Source organism: Nothobranchius furzeri, chromosome 11 (assembly GCF_043380555.1).
Source record: "Nothobranchius furzeri strain GRZ-AD chromosome 11, NfurGRZ-RIMD1, whole genome shotgun sequence".
Classification (NCBI taxonomy): domain Eukaryota; kingdom Metazoa; phylum Chordata; class Actinopteri; order Cyprinodontiformes; family Nothobranchiidae; genus Nothobranchius; species Nothobranchius furzeri.
This window is the reverse complement of record NC_091751.1, coordinates 67,361,323-67,375,917: the sequence shown is the minus strand read 5'-3', so window position 1 is coordinate 67,375,917 and position 14,595 is coordinate 67,361,323. Positions and strand designations below refer to the sequence as shown.

Here is a 14,595-nt window from a genome sequence, read left to right as displayed (position 1 = left end):
CAAAATTGGCTTGACTGTACTGGAGATAAGCACCGTAGATGCCCCCCCCCCGCCTTCCTATTGGAGTCTCATGTTAAGTTGTGTTGTCTGAAGTCTGTTGCATATTTGTTTGAGGTGTTTTTTTGCAGAGCAAAGCTGCCCTCCCGGTGGAGGGTAACTCTGAAGAGCCTTTTTTTCCCTCTACCTGAACCAATCCTCATGTTACCCTCTTATCTCTGTTAAGGTAGCGCGACTCAGGTTGCGAATGACCACAGTCACCAATTCTTGTCATGTGTCTTGCCCATGTACGTCTGATCTCTGAATTGTGTGTACTGAAACTCTAATTTCCCTCCAGGATTAATAAAGTATTGATTGATTGGTTGATTGAAATGTACTTACTCGTGTGTAATTTGGTCATACCAGATTCAGTGTTCATGCAAAAACAAGTTTGTTTCCTAATGAAAAGGTTCAACAACACATCTGTGGAAAATGTGCACATTTTCTGTCACTTTCCAATAAATATTGAGTTTGGCCCGTGACTTCATCCCAGTTTTTCATTTTGGCCCAGTGTGAATTTGAGTTTGACACCTCGCCTCTGCAGTATAATTAATGTTCACAGCTTTGTTCACAAGGATTCAGTGTTCAGAGCTGCAGGGACACGTGTTTAACTGATGGTCTGTTGTTGTTCCGGTTGGGTTTTGTTGCAACAATGAACTGAAAATCTAAAATAAAGCAGTTCTTGATTTCTTGTGACTCTTACCCAAAAAAAAAAAATACCTCAAATGATAGCAAGTTGCTTCAAGAAATGTGATACACGTGGTTAGGACCCCTCTGAAGACCCCTCACCCCCTCCACCATATCAGTTAACCGACAACACATCTTCTGCTGCTCAGGTGGAGCTTTATAAAACCTTTAATAGAAATTTAAAAGCATTCAGCAGATTCTTGCTGCAGCCCTCTGCATGCCAGGCCTCCATTGGCCGGCGCCGGGTTGGTGCACTGCCGACTTCTCGTCATTCTTTCCCCGCTGCACGATGACCAGGCTCCCCAGCAGCTCCAGCTGCCATCAATGGCCATGTCTACAACAGAGGAGCATATCTTTGGTCGTGCCAGAACCTCAGAGATCGCAAGAATAAAATCACTCTGTTGGCTGACCTTTTGGCCTTTGACTGATCTCACAGCTCTGCCCAGTGAAGCCAGAGGGACACAGACACTCACACCTACTGCCTGTTAACCCAGGAACAGTTTTGTTAACATCGCTGAAGCCGCTATCAGATATCAGCCTGGAGATGCTCCTAACAAGCAACCAAAACCTCAAAACCCAGCAGTTCGCCTTAATAATGTTACTGGCTTCATGTATTGTTTATTAAAGGTGATGAGAAAGAAGAAGCACCTTTGAGGACAGCCTCCCCGTTGTGGTGACAGGGCGCACAGCGGCAGGAGCTGCTCTCCGCCAGGTACTCGGACAGAGCTCTTCTCAGGTTTCTCTTCAGGCTGGCGTCGTTGGTGAAGTCTCTGGGCGTCACCAGCTCATACAATGGCCGTGTCTGATGATACACACACATTTTACCACTAACCGGTTTGTTTCCACTCTTAGGATGAGCTCTTTTCTCACTGAGCCGACTGGAGAGCTCTCGTGGTACTGAAAGCTGCAGATTGGTTTTTGGCACGTTGACCATTTGGACCTTTTAGCGGTTTGCTCTCCATACTGCCTTTGATTAGCTCAGCTGTACTTTGACTCTGTGTGATCCTGGTACGGCAAACTGCTCTGATTCCTTCTGCGCAGCTTAATTATAACTGGAAACTAAGAAGAGACAAATAATAACATTGTGTGTTGACGGGAGTACTGTCACATGAAATGATAGGAGATGGGCGGAAAAATAACAGGAAAAACAAAACGACCACCTTCTCCCAGTCAGGACTTTTAGAGATCTGAGGTCTCATTTATCAAACATTGCGTAGAATCCTTACTAAAACCGTACTTAAGCTCAGCCAAAAAAATGTACTTACACCAAGCAGGTTAGTGATCTATCAAACATGGAGTACGCACAGCTGCACGCAATCTCCGCTTCGTAAATCGTAGACTAACGAGAATGTTTCTCAGCTGCATTTTAGTCACATCCCGCCCTCGCCACGCCCACTTACTGCCATAAATAGTCAATGCAAAGTGCCTTGTGGATCTCATGCATATACATAAGCCGGCTGTTGCCGCGCTCCGCCAATGACGATGGCGACTGTAGATCAAGGCAGATCAAGGAAGTGCAATTTCACAGAAGCAGAAATTGAGAAACCTGCGGGTGAGGTGGAGAAATGAAAGGAAGTGCTTTTGCTAAACAAATAAGAGAAAATCCACGGAGTGGCGCAGCGTTGCTGAAGCCGTCAATACTGAGTTCTTCAGAGGGATCTGTGGCGGATATAAAAAAAAATGGTCCAATCAGGATTCGATCCCCACACTCCCGGGTGAAAGTCACACGCGCTAACCTGTCACCCAAACAGAGATCTCCCTTGTCCAAGTAGTCAGGGCGCATGATCAATCGGGTCACAGTGACAGGACATTCTGTCTCAATCTGCCCCCCTGCTGATATTCTGCATTCCGTATTCTGGGATCTGATCCCAGCTTTATGCCAAGAGGTGGAGGGTTGATGGTTTGGGCTCCTAACTGTCTCTGTGTCCATCATGAACTCCTGTAGACCAAAGTATCTAGATTCTGTGGTGAGGCCATCTGTCTGACAGCTGATTGAACCAAACTGGGACATGAAACAGAACCATGATCCAAAGTGAGCAACTAGTCTACAACAGAATCAAGGTTCTGGATCAGTGGACCTGAATCTGACTGAGATGCTGTGGTGGGACCTGCTTACTTCATGTTGGATGCTACCCCCGGTGAAGACCAGGTCAGTGTTTTGTATGCGCTGCACCTCCTTCCATTTATTCCTCTCTCCTTCCTTTGTTGCTCTGACCGAACTCACCGTGCTCTGGATGAAGTCAGGGTTAAAGCGAACACCTTCACCCCACAGCCTCATCAGCTGAGGCGTCGGAAGCTTCTTAGACATCAGAGCAGTGATGGATTCACTACTTCCACCTCTGACAACGGCAACAAAGTCCTCCACCGCGCTGCCTTTCTTTGTGTCCTCTGACAGGAGACAGAGGGATGTGTTAGGGGTATGAAACTGTGGAACATCAAACTGAGAGTCAACCAGAGGAACCCTCACCTCCCATCTCATTCAGACGACCTTCACATCCACCACCTTTCACTCCCAAAGACACATAAACACCCTCTATGTTTGCTCCAACGTTGAGGCCGGCTTGCACACAGTTCTTGAAGTCCTCCAAAGAGTAATCTGGAAACCACGCATGCAGAAGGAGGACAGAGATAGCAGATGACAGAAGTAATTCCTGGCCAATCTGATCAAAATGTGGAGCACCAGTGTGCTCATCCAACCTGTTTTCTCCAGCTTCTGCTTATTTATGATGATGGTGTACTCATAGTCCCCCCCGAGGGTGGCCTCGGTGATGTAATGGGTGCCATAGTCTCTGTAGATCTGTCTATACTCTCCGTAAACGTAAACCTGAGGCAGGGAGCGCAGGCGCTGCAGGAACTCAGGGTGAAGCACCAGATCCTCTGATTTAAGGATGTACCTGGCCAGCTGCAGCTCTGCTTTGGCTCTGATGAAACTGTTGGTCTAAGGATTGGAGGACACAGATCCAACAGTTTAAAGGAACATCCTGTTTCAAAAACGTCTGCATCAGGAAAGAAAAGCAGAAGGACGATGGCGTCTCACGTTGCCAGAGGAACGTCGAATCTTCCTAACAGACTTTTTGTATTTTTCTTCACTGAAGTTAAACCCAAAATTGAAAACACCTGGGACGCCAAAGCCGATGGAGAACGAGGTTTTGGAAGTACGTTGACTCATAGTGTAGTCCATGTAGTCAGCGTAGGACTCAAACGCCTGCAGGGTGAAGTCATACGAGCCTTTTGTCTGGAAAACAAAATAAAGTCTTCAACGTGAAAACTGGAGCAGAGGAATCTTGGTTCACTTTTCATTATTAAAGAAAGTAAATGACAAAAAGTTTCTCCAAACTGAGCGGTGGCAGTTATTTGGCCAGCCAATCAGCACTCTGCATATTGCAACGGAACGGAATGACAGTTTTTTTCCCTCCTCTGTACAGGACTAGTCTGCATGAGATATGGTCTCAAGGTCTCGTGCATTCCTTCTAACCTGCTTATTTTCAGCTCAACAGAAGAACGAAGAATGAACTCTTTTCTTTTAATTAATCAAAGAACTCTATTTTAATAAAGCTAATCCATCAAAGTGTTAGTCAGTAAATAACATGTGACCAATCTGTGAAATCAAAATATTAATTACTTTATTATAATCCTATAAAATATAACGGTACTATGACTTTAAATGTTCCTACAGGACTCATTTCACGTAGCGTTAAAAGACATGACATATTACTTTCACTGATCCAATCAGAATCTTACAGATCTGACGGAGGCGTGGTTCTGATGGTGTTTGGTAATTTTTCATTTGACAATAAACCAAAACATCCGAAGTATAAAACTATGCCACGTCAGCTCTAACGCCAGTTCAAAGCGTTCCAGAGAAAGTGACGGAGTGGTCGATCCTGATCTAAACTCTTGAACCGAAAGAACAACGACAAGCTGAAAATTTCGTTGCTATACCAACTGCGGCAACAGTTCCTTTCAGAATAAAAGCTGAACCATCAAGACCCAGGCTTGGGTCTCACCAGATGCCAACAACCTGTCGTGTACCCGGAAGTAACTCACAGACTGGACTGATCGGAACCGCTGCTTTTCCTACCGGCTCGGTTCCAGAGAGGGTCAAGCTAGACCTCGACATTCCTGATCTAACGGGGACTTCCTGAAGGGTAGGTAGACCGGCAAATGGTGTCTCATGTGTTTATGAACCTCCTAACCAAAGCTTAATGCGAAGACATCACCTTCAGTTCCTGTCAGAACTAATCGCTTCTTCGGATTTGCTGGTTCTGATTAACATCACACGTCATCCATTCACCATCTCATCCACTTTAGTTAGACCATACATTTAGTTTAAATAGTGATGTGTCGGTCGAGAACGAACCGGCTCTAAGAGCCGGCTCTTTGAAGTGAACGACGGGAGCCAGCTCATCATTGGGAACCGTCCACCCCCCACCCCCCCCGCTTTGGTGAAAGCTACAGGCGATTGGTCAACATGTGTAACTGCGTGTCCAGACTGTCCACACACAGAGCAGTAGGGGTGGGGAAGAGGGAGGATCAGACTCAGACAGACACACAGCAGAGCACATGTGGGAGGAGGGAGACGAGAGGAATGAGGAGGAGGAAAAAGGCGAGCGAGAGAGAGGAGAGTGCGACGAAGACGGTGAGAAAATGAGCGCCAGCAGTAGGGAAGTGGAGATTTCTTAAAGTGTTCAGTTATTAAATCCATAGAAATGATAAACAGTTGATATATTGCTTTTTTTACATTAGTAAATTATTTTACATATGTTTAGTATTATTTTGGTTATAAATGCACTCTACGCAACAGAAAATCTGAGGAGCCACTTGGGAGCCGAAAGAGCCGGCTCTTTTTGGTGAGCTGAGCCAAAAGAACCGGCTCTCTAAAAAGAGCCGTAATTCCCATCACTAGTTTTAAAGTCAGTCTAGTTTAATTTGTTTGTAACACAATTCTTAACTTTTGAACTTGACTCTCTCTCTCTTCTGTTGTCTCTGAGTGAATACGAAGCGGTTATCTAATCCCTGCAATAAAAAGATCCAATCTTCTGGTTTAAATAACCTCACAGATCTGTAAGGTGGATTTCATATTTCCTATGGAATCCCACGCCTCAAGGCTCATTAAATAACACATAATCTAATTCATTACAATATGTAGTAGGAGAGACCATGCATTGTCTAATAAATCTATTTATTTTTCTCGGGTACCCACAGCAGAAGCGTGGCCCGACAGGAACCCCATCTATACCCTGTTGCATGATGCTGCTGCTTCCCCCTCTTCTGGTTTGGTTCACTCTTCACCAGTTTACATTCTGAGGGATTATCCTTTTGTTGAGCCTCTTAAGGACAGATTACAATATTTAAATCTAAGAATTTTTTGGGAGACATTCCCAAGGTGGATTTGTGGGCTTTAAACTAACTGCTTAATATTTCTGGTGAACACATCTACCCTGGTACCGCCATGCATCTACAACAGGTGAAGCTACAGTTATTTACAACTTTACTCAGAAACACTCTTCAGAATATCTACTGAAGTTATTCGTTTGACCTCAAATGTGTACTGCTGCAGGTTGAACGGCTTCCTGAAAGGGACATCCTGGATATACTGAGGCAGACAGCTGCCTGCGTAGAATCTGTTGTCGAGCACCACACCTTCCAGGTTACTGTTCAGCACGTTTATCCTGAAAGAGCCGCAGCAGGGAAGGAAGCGGTACAGCAGCTGGTTTGAGAAAACATGTTCTTATAATTACATTTTGTAAAAGTCATGCTGGACTTACACAGGCGTCAGCGCAAAGGGAAAATGACTCACCCTTTGGCAAGGTTTTCGATTCCCCAGTACTCCTCAGCCTCCACCCTGCAGGGCTTGGGGACCTTATTACAGCCAGCTTCATCAGACATGTCCCCACAGTCATCCTCACCGTTACACTGCAGAGTTCTATGGATGCAGCGACCTGAAAGCAAACGCTTAGATCTGATGTTTCCGTGGACGTAATTTTCACTTTAGAAGTGGAGGGGACACGGGGTAGGGGGGTGGGGGTGGGGATCTTTTCAGTATGTTCTAATGGGAAACAGGCTTCAACACAAACGGTTGTTTTCCGCTTGGTCCTAGAGCTCAACCAGTGTCGATTTAATATAGTGTAATATTGTTTTTGGATGGTAAAAAGTGCAGGGGTCAAAACTTGACTTTGGAAAAAGTGGGGGGGACATGCCCCCCCCCCCCCCCCCAAATTACGTCCTTGGATGTTTCTCTCAACAAATGGGACAGATCCCTACCAGATGCATCTCTAAAGCCTTTAGCTAGCATTAATGTTTGCTGCTCCTGCATCGAGGGATGGATTGGCTTGGAGATACCTGTTTGAGTGCACAGGAACCCCTCACACACAGGAATGTTATCACAGGCGTAGCGAGCTGCAACCTCACAAGCCTCCTTCTGCCTGCCATGAAAGCTGCACGGCTCCCCTCCAAACTGGGAAGGCTGGTCCAGTCTAGCATAGCGGTACTGGATGGGAGCAGGGACATAAAAACAAGAAGGGTCACACAACCACCATCCTCCAGGGAGCTGTAAGAGCTGAAATCACATTAGTGGGCTGTTTTCACTTTGTCATGTCAAGTTTATTAATCCCCCTCTAGTAAAGTGGGTAGATGGAGGGCTGGAGTACATCAGCAGCAGAGGAGCTCTTTACAGTCCACAGAGAAAAGCAGCTCTTAAATGTTTAAAAGCCTTGAATTATCCGTGAAGTGTTTCTCTGTGAGGATTATTTATCTAATCTGCCTCCATCCGAGTGGAACGTCTTCAGATTAACCACAACTGATTAGTAATTTAACAAAATAACAGCACCATATATCAGAGAAGTCTGCTTTATTAAGAGAAATGGGGTTTGGCAAGAAATGGGTGAACATTTTTTGTTTAAATACCAAAATCCAGTTTGATAACACATGTAGCATGAAGACCAGAAACACTGGTTGGGTTTGTAAAGTTTATAATGTAGCTCTTAGCCCCAATGTTATTATTGATGTTATGTTTTAAATATGTCTTCTGTATGTGTGTGTGTGTGTGTGTGTGTGTGTTTTATAAGATCTAATTTCTGTCTGTTGGGAGGACCCACGGTCACCATGTCATGGTCTGCGTCTGCGTCTCCCTCGTGTGTCTCATTGTGTGCTCCACCCCCCTCTAACCCCTTCTTTCCACAGGAGCCGTCAGCAGCACATTACTGCAGCAGCACGTCTTGCTCGCGTAAGCTGCTGCTTGGCCCTTCCCACGAGACGCGAAGCGGCAGGGGAGCAGCTGTCACCGACCGAGCACGAAGCCACACGAGTGACTTCGTCAGTAAACACAACAACAAGCAGGAGAAAACTACAACATGGCTCCAAAAGGTTTGTGTTTTATGTTCTGTCCGTTTTATAATCGCCAATACGGACCTGAAAAACAAAGGAGACCGCTAGCTAGGTGATAACTTCTCACGGGGCCACACAGTTAGTAACTTTTTTTTTAAGTAAAGCAACCGGAAGGCAGTACGTTTCTTTATTCTGAAAATCTCGGAAAGCTTCGCTCCGTTTCCACGTCTGATTTCCTGTCTTTCCTTCCCCCCTTAGAACATTAGTTATTTAGCTGCTCTTCTGGTCTTTAGGTTTTGTTTTTGCTCTTAGGTCATGTTAGTTTCCTCTCCTTGATTAGTTAATTGTTTTCACTCGGTTTCCCTCCCCACGCACCTGCAGCTGATCTTCCACTCATCATGTCCCGGTGTATTTAACCCTGTCTGCGTCTCTGTGTGTTGTTGGGACATTGTTCTTGTCACCCTCCCCTCCCCTCCCCTCCCCTCCCCTCCCCTCTAGATTTTGGTTTTTGAATTCTCTAGGTTTTGTTATTAGGACTTTTTGATTTTTTTTTTTGGATTTAGTCATTAATAAAGGATTTTACGTTATTTCTACCAACCCGTGCCTTCTGGCATCTCTGCATTTTTGGGTCCTAACCTCCTCTTGGCTCCCACTGTGACACATCATAACGGTTTCAGACGTGGACCGCCCACATTACCATATGTCTATGGTTCCGGACCAATAACACAACAGTGACAATAGAGCAGGAGGGTGACACAATATTAGATCTGTAGGTTTAATCCTGCATCCATTCACAAGCTAAAGCAGCTAAATGCACGTGTCTGATTGTGCTTTTACCTGATTTATTAGACATTCAGATGCTTAATGCCAGGCGTGTCCAAAGTGTGACATTTTTATTTTTTACCAAGTTAAGATCTTTTTAAAAATGTTTAAGGTAAAGTCTGATCCAAACGATCAGGATAAATGGGACCACAAACACTCACTGGCTTTAAGTTAAAGGTAAAATTATTACTGAAGAAAGTGGGGCCCAGATCCTTTTCTAGATGATGACGATGCACTAAAAACAAATTAGAAAACCAGTTTATCACATTTCAGACCCACAAGAAAATGTTCACATTTTTGTCCCTAAAATTTAATTCCAGAACAAATATGTATATCTGTTAGTCTAATCATCAGCTGTCATTCTTTCAGTGTGAGCTGAGTTTGGCAACAAGCACAGCAGATCTGGGGCCAGAGGTTGGACCTCTGTACTAATGTTAGAAACACTTAAAGCTGTTGTAGTTAGTGCTTTCAGCAGCCTCAGTTTGTAAAAACACATGAACTGTTTTAAAGTGACAATGTGTAGTTTTGACTGTTAATCCCTGGAAATATCCATTGAAATGTTGTTGTAAATGAATTAAAAGATGCCCAGTTGTTGAAAGATATTGGTGGCTTCATAACGTGTAAGCATAAAAATTGAGTCTAAAATACACGGGAGCGTTAAGTCTCTGGGTGACGCCATATTGAATGCCATGTTTCCTTCTACGGAAGCCCATGAGGACAGAATGTATTTACTGATCCGAAACAAATGGTTACAAAACTTTCAGCATTAATAAAAGTTGTTCTTTAACACATTTACCTCTTCACTCCTTGCGAGGGAATTTGATGTTCTTGTTATTTTGCTGGAGGTTGCACTCCCAAGGATTTTTTACCCTAATGGCCATCCTATTTAAAAAAGGGGACCGTTAGGTGTGTTTCAACTACAGGGGGATCACACTCCTGAGCCTCCCTGGTAAGGTCTATTCAGGGGTTGTGGAGAGGAGGGTCCGTTGGATCGTCGAACCTCAGATTCAGGATGAGCAATGCGGTTTTCGTCGTGGCCGTGGAACACTGGACCAGCAATGTGTAATAAATAATAAATGACCCGCACTTGTATAGCGCCTCTCAGAGTAAGGACTCCAAAGCGCTTTACACTACAGTGTATCGTTCATCCATTTACACACACATTCACACACTGATGGTGATGAGCTACGATGTAGCCACAGCTGCTCTGGGGCGCACTGACAGAGGCAAAGCTGCCAAGCACTGGCGCCACCGGTCCCTCCGACTGCCACCAGCAGGCAAGGTGGGTTAAGTGTCTTGCCCAAGGACACAAAAGCAGAATTCTTTGACTGGAGCTGAGATCGAACCTGCAACCTTCCGATTACTGGACTGCCCGCTCAACTTGCTGAGCTACTGCTGCCCCGAGTACCCTCTATACCCTTAGGGGGATCCTGGAGGGTGCGTGGGAATTTACCCAACCAGTCTACATGTGTTTCGTGGATTTGGAGAAGGCGTCTGACCGCGTCCCTCGGGGGGCCCTGTGGGGGGTACTCCGGGAGTATGGGGTACCAGGCCCTCTGATACGGGCTGTTAGGTCTCTGTATGACCGGTGTCAGGGCTTGGTCCACATTGCCGGCAGTAAGATGGGCTCGTTCCCAGTGAGAGTTGGACTCCGCCAAGGCTGCCCTTTGTCACCGATTCTGTTCATAACCTTTATGGACAGGATTTCTAGGTGCAGCCAAGGTGTGGAGGGCATCCGTTGTGGTCGCCTGAGGATCAGGTCTCTGCTTTTTGCAGATGATGTGGTCCTGTTGGCTTCATCAGAACGTGATCTTCGGCTTTCGCTGGACCAGTTTGCAGCCGAGTGTGAAGCAGCTGGGATGAGAATCAGCTCTTCTAAATCTGAGGCCACGGTCTTGATTCGGAAAAGGGTAGAACGCCTTCTCCGGGTCAGGCATGAGGTCCTGCCACAAGTGGAGGAGTTTAAGTATCTCGGGGTCTTGTTCACGAGTGAGGGAAAACTGTAGCGTGAGATCGATAGGCGGATTGTTGCTGCATCTGCAGTGATGCGGGCGTTGTACCGGTCTGTCGTGGTGAAGAGAGAGCTGAGTCAGAAGGCGAAACTCTCAATTTACCGGTCGATCTACGTTCCTACCCTCACCTATGGTCATGAGCTTTGGGCAGTGACAGAAAGAACGAGATCGTGGATACAAGCGGCCAAAATGAGTTTTCTCCACAGAATGGATGGGCTTTCCCTTAGAGATAGGGTGAGAAGCTCAGTGGTCCGGGAGGGGTTCGGAGTAGATCCGCTGCTCCTCCCCATCGAGAGGAGCCTGTTGAGGTGGCTTGGGCATCTGGTCAGAATGTCTCCTGGACGCCTCACTGATCAGGCTTTCCGGGCACGTCCAACTGGGAGGAGACCTAAAAGTAGACCCAGGTCACGGTGGAGGGACTATGTCTCTCACCTGGCCAGGGAACGCCTTGGGATTCCCCTGGGAGAGCTGGCCCAAGTGGCTGGGGAGAAGGAAGTCTGGGCGTCTTGACTTAGGCTACTGCCCCCGGGACCTGACTCTGGATAAGCGGAAGAAAAACGATAGATGGATGCATGGATGGCCATCGGTTGGTAAGGTCTTACTTGACCACAAAAATAATGCTTGCTTGCAAGGATTTAGGTATCTACTGCCCTTATTGCCAGGGAAAATACACACTGTCACTTTAAAGCAGCTTTCTGCAGTTTTCCCCTTCCAGAAATGATGTATGATTTGTCAGAAATTCGTAAAAGTGATTATCTTATCATGTACCGTGATATAATGTGAGCAATACGTCTTCATTTTTTTTTTTTTTTTGCTGAGCACCTCCCCTGCCCCGCAGAGGGACAACCGCAACAGGAAACCGAGCGCCGACCAGAACTAACCAATAGCGTTAGACTACCGCTTACTTGCTTCAAATTTAAGGAATACCTCGGCTGATGCAGAGTTGATGAACTTTTCACGGACAAGTAAGTCTCTAAAATATAAATATATGAGAACACAACATGACATGAGAATAATCCGTAAAACAGCGTGTTTACTTTTCATTGTTTCGCATTTATACTTTACGGTAATTATGCAGATTTTTTAAGGAATTCCTGAAATAAATACAACAACAGTTAGCTTCCTTTTAACCGCATAATTACATATAAATACATGAAGGTGTATAAATCAGCATTTGCAGGAACTCACTCAACATTTTTGATATCAGAGAACTATTGAAACTCTTTGTAATCTGGCCCCGCTCACCCTAGTCGTTGTCCAGTCAGGACTAATCTCTGTTTCTCCAGGCTGAGGTTGTTCAAAGTGCTGCCTTTTAACTTCTCTGTGTTGTCATACTTACTCTCTTCCTTGTGCAGGTGTCACAGCGTGACCAGCTGCTCCACTCTGATAAAGCACAGTCCACCGGGTGGACCAGGACCCGGTTATCGGCTGAGCGGGCGCCGCGGCCTCTCCCTGTGGTTTCACCAGCTTCACTGTGACGTGGGCACGAGAATCAAATTCACGCCGGTCTTTCAGTGAAATGTGAACGTCTAAGAAACGTTATTGATATCAGACAGGAGACTAATGTCGTCCTACCTCAGGAGCAGCAGGGCCACACAGAGCAGGCAGCTGTGAGTAACGAGCGTTCTCACCCGTGTCATCGTGGTTGTGTGTTACAGCTGAGTGCGATGCAGCAGAGGACTGTGTTCAGCTGGCCGTGTAAACACACACGGATCAATATCGGCCTTTATATGAACTCACGGCTGCCTTTGGCTGAATACATGAGAGCCGTGAACCTGCTCAGGTGCCCAGGTTCTGCTGGGTTCTCCACAGCAACAGCTAGATTTACAGATGCTTAATCCAGGTTATCTACTCTAAATCTATCATGTATGATGAGTATGGATGTGGGAGGGAGAGGAAAGTTCATTTTGATTCAGCTGAAAGTAAATTCCTGCTCCTGAACCCAGCTGACTTTGACCTTTGACCCTTAGACTTTATCTTCCCTGTTGTTTGGGGTATCACAGAATGACTCAATCGCATGACTCAGCTGCAGGACATTTACTCAGTGGTGTGTGCAGTGCTGCTGGTAAAAGTATCAGGTAGAATGCATCTTTTCATTAGTCCGATTATTTTCTGCCCTCCTGCCAACTTGTATCGTTTTGTGACGACTGCTCAGGAAAACCAGAGGAGCTGTTAGCGATTTCAGCAAAATCTGTAATCCCTTCAGACTTTTCTGTCTTTAAAGGGACTTTACGGAGTTTAACATTTTTATGCTCGCGATTGCCCCCTCAGGCCAAAAGCGTAACGGCAGCTTCAATAGTAGGCTCGTGCACAAGGCACGCATGCTGTACGTGCACACTCCTTAATGAAAATAACAGCTGAGACAGTCCCTTGTGTGTGTGTGTGTGTGTGTGTGTGTGGGGGGGGGGCCCGGAGGACAGAGGACAGGAGAACGCGCAGCTAAGTAATTAAATAATGTGGTTCTGTACCTTTCTCTTCAGCACAGCCGACAAAGGTTTATGATGGGTCAGTCCTCCTGCATGCTCAGATCATTCCCTTCCCTTGCTTGAAAAATTGTTCCAAAATGAAAGTTGAACCCACATCTTTTTTATCTGTGAATTCAATGCCGTTCGGCGAGTCTCAAATAAAAATTTGGGCATCTTACTGTAAAAAAATATACCATTAATGTAAAAAAGAAACTCTAAATAAACTATGTTCACATCCAGAATCAAACCCAGGTCTTCTGCATGAGAGTCCAACGTCTTACTAGGTGAGCTAAAGCACCAGTGACATATTTTGTATCTGTAACATTTATATCCTTGATGACAGCTGAAACAACGTTCAAAGAACGGTTCGGAGTGAAAATGGCTATTTTGTTGCTAATTTGCAGGAAATATCTAGAAGAAAGTTCTACAGAAAGTAGCTAAGGGTCCTCAGAAATGTAGCTAGCTTTGTCACTAGGCGTTAGGAACAGCGACAAAGTGGCACTGCCTCTCTCTCTGCTGCTAAAGCTACGGATAGCAAATGCTACGGGCGATGCCTGAGCGTGAACGCGCATGAAGCAGCCTGCTCGACCCGAGCATCTCTCTTTTTCTGTGATTTTACAGAAAAACAGGCAATCACAGTAAAAATGCCAGGGCGCATTCTACAGGACCAGGGCATTGCAGGAGAATGTATGAAGAAGACATTTATTATTTCTATACATGTTTTGGCTGTCACACTTCCATAATGACCCTTTAAGGGAAAAAATTATTCTTTTGGTTCAGAGAAAAAGAAGCAGAAGTTTCTTTCTCAGAGAAGAGTTCAAAAGCCCTGAAAGACTGATCTGAGTTCAGCAGGAGCAACAGTCTGATTGTGCATCATAATGTAATAAAAACACACCTTATTCTGAAAGGATCAGGATAACAAACTCATAATATGCTGCTCCTCAGCTGTGGCCAAAGTTTAAAAAATAACACAAATCAGTTTTTACCAACTGAATGTTCCCGAGGATCGTCAGATCAATCACAATTTCTACTGCATCTGTGAGGAATCCTCTAGCAGCACCAGCACCGTCTTCTAAAGCTGATCCAGCTGTGGGTTCGAGGCTCTACCAGGTGTGTGAGCATCAGAAGCTCAGTGAGGAGCTTCTGGAGGATGTTCTGGTTTCAGGAAGGGCAGCAAAGAAGCCACTTCTCTCCAACTCACCAGGAACAGACTGATGTCCTGCTGAAGGCCCAGGGGTCAGACTGCT

At 45.6% G+C, this 14,595-nt stretch overlaps 1 protein-coding gene across 1 annotated transcript; it reads right to left on the bottom strand.

The window, feature by feature from the left end:
* Positions 1 to 859: 859 nt before the first annotated feature.
* On the bottom strand, positions 860 to 12,671 carry c8b (complement component 8, beta polypeptide). Its single transcript, XM_015957636.3, has 12 exons — positions 12,459 to 12,671; positions 12,223 to 12,355; positions 7,066 to 7,213; positions 6,524 to 6,665; positions 6,263 to 6,395; positions 3,761 to 3,958; positions 3,421 to 3,661; positions 3,191 to 3,319; positions 2,948 to 3,111; positions 1,372 to 1,525; positions 1,134 to 1,205; positions 860 to 1,057 (listed from the first exon to the last, which is right to left on the bottom strand). The coding sequence occupies exons 1-12, from the start codon at positions 12,521 to 12,523 to the stop codon at positions 903 to 905; spliced, it is 1,734 nt and encodes a 577-aa protein (XP_015813122.1). The 5' UTR covers positions 12,524 to 12,671; the 3' UTR covers positions 860 to 902.
* Positions 12,672 to 14,595: the final 1,924 nt, after the last annotated feature.

Bases quoted from the DNA above. Each gene is read 5' to 3' on its own strand.
- c8b (XM_015957636.3), bottom strand. From the start codon at position 12,523: ATGACACGGGTGAGAACGCTCGTTACTCACAGCTGCCTGCTCTGTGTG. The intron at 7,214-12,222 runs GTAAGTATGACA...GCTCCCATCCAG, and splicing joins ACACCTGCACAAGGAAGAGA to TACCGCTATGCTAGACTGGA. The intron at 6,396-6,523 runs GTGAGTCATTTT...CGGCTCTTTCAG, and splicing joins ATCGAAAACCTTGCCAAAGG to GATAAACGTGCTGAACAGTA.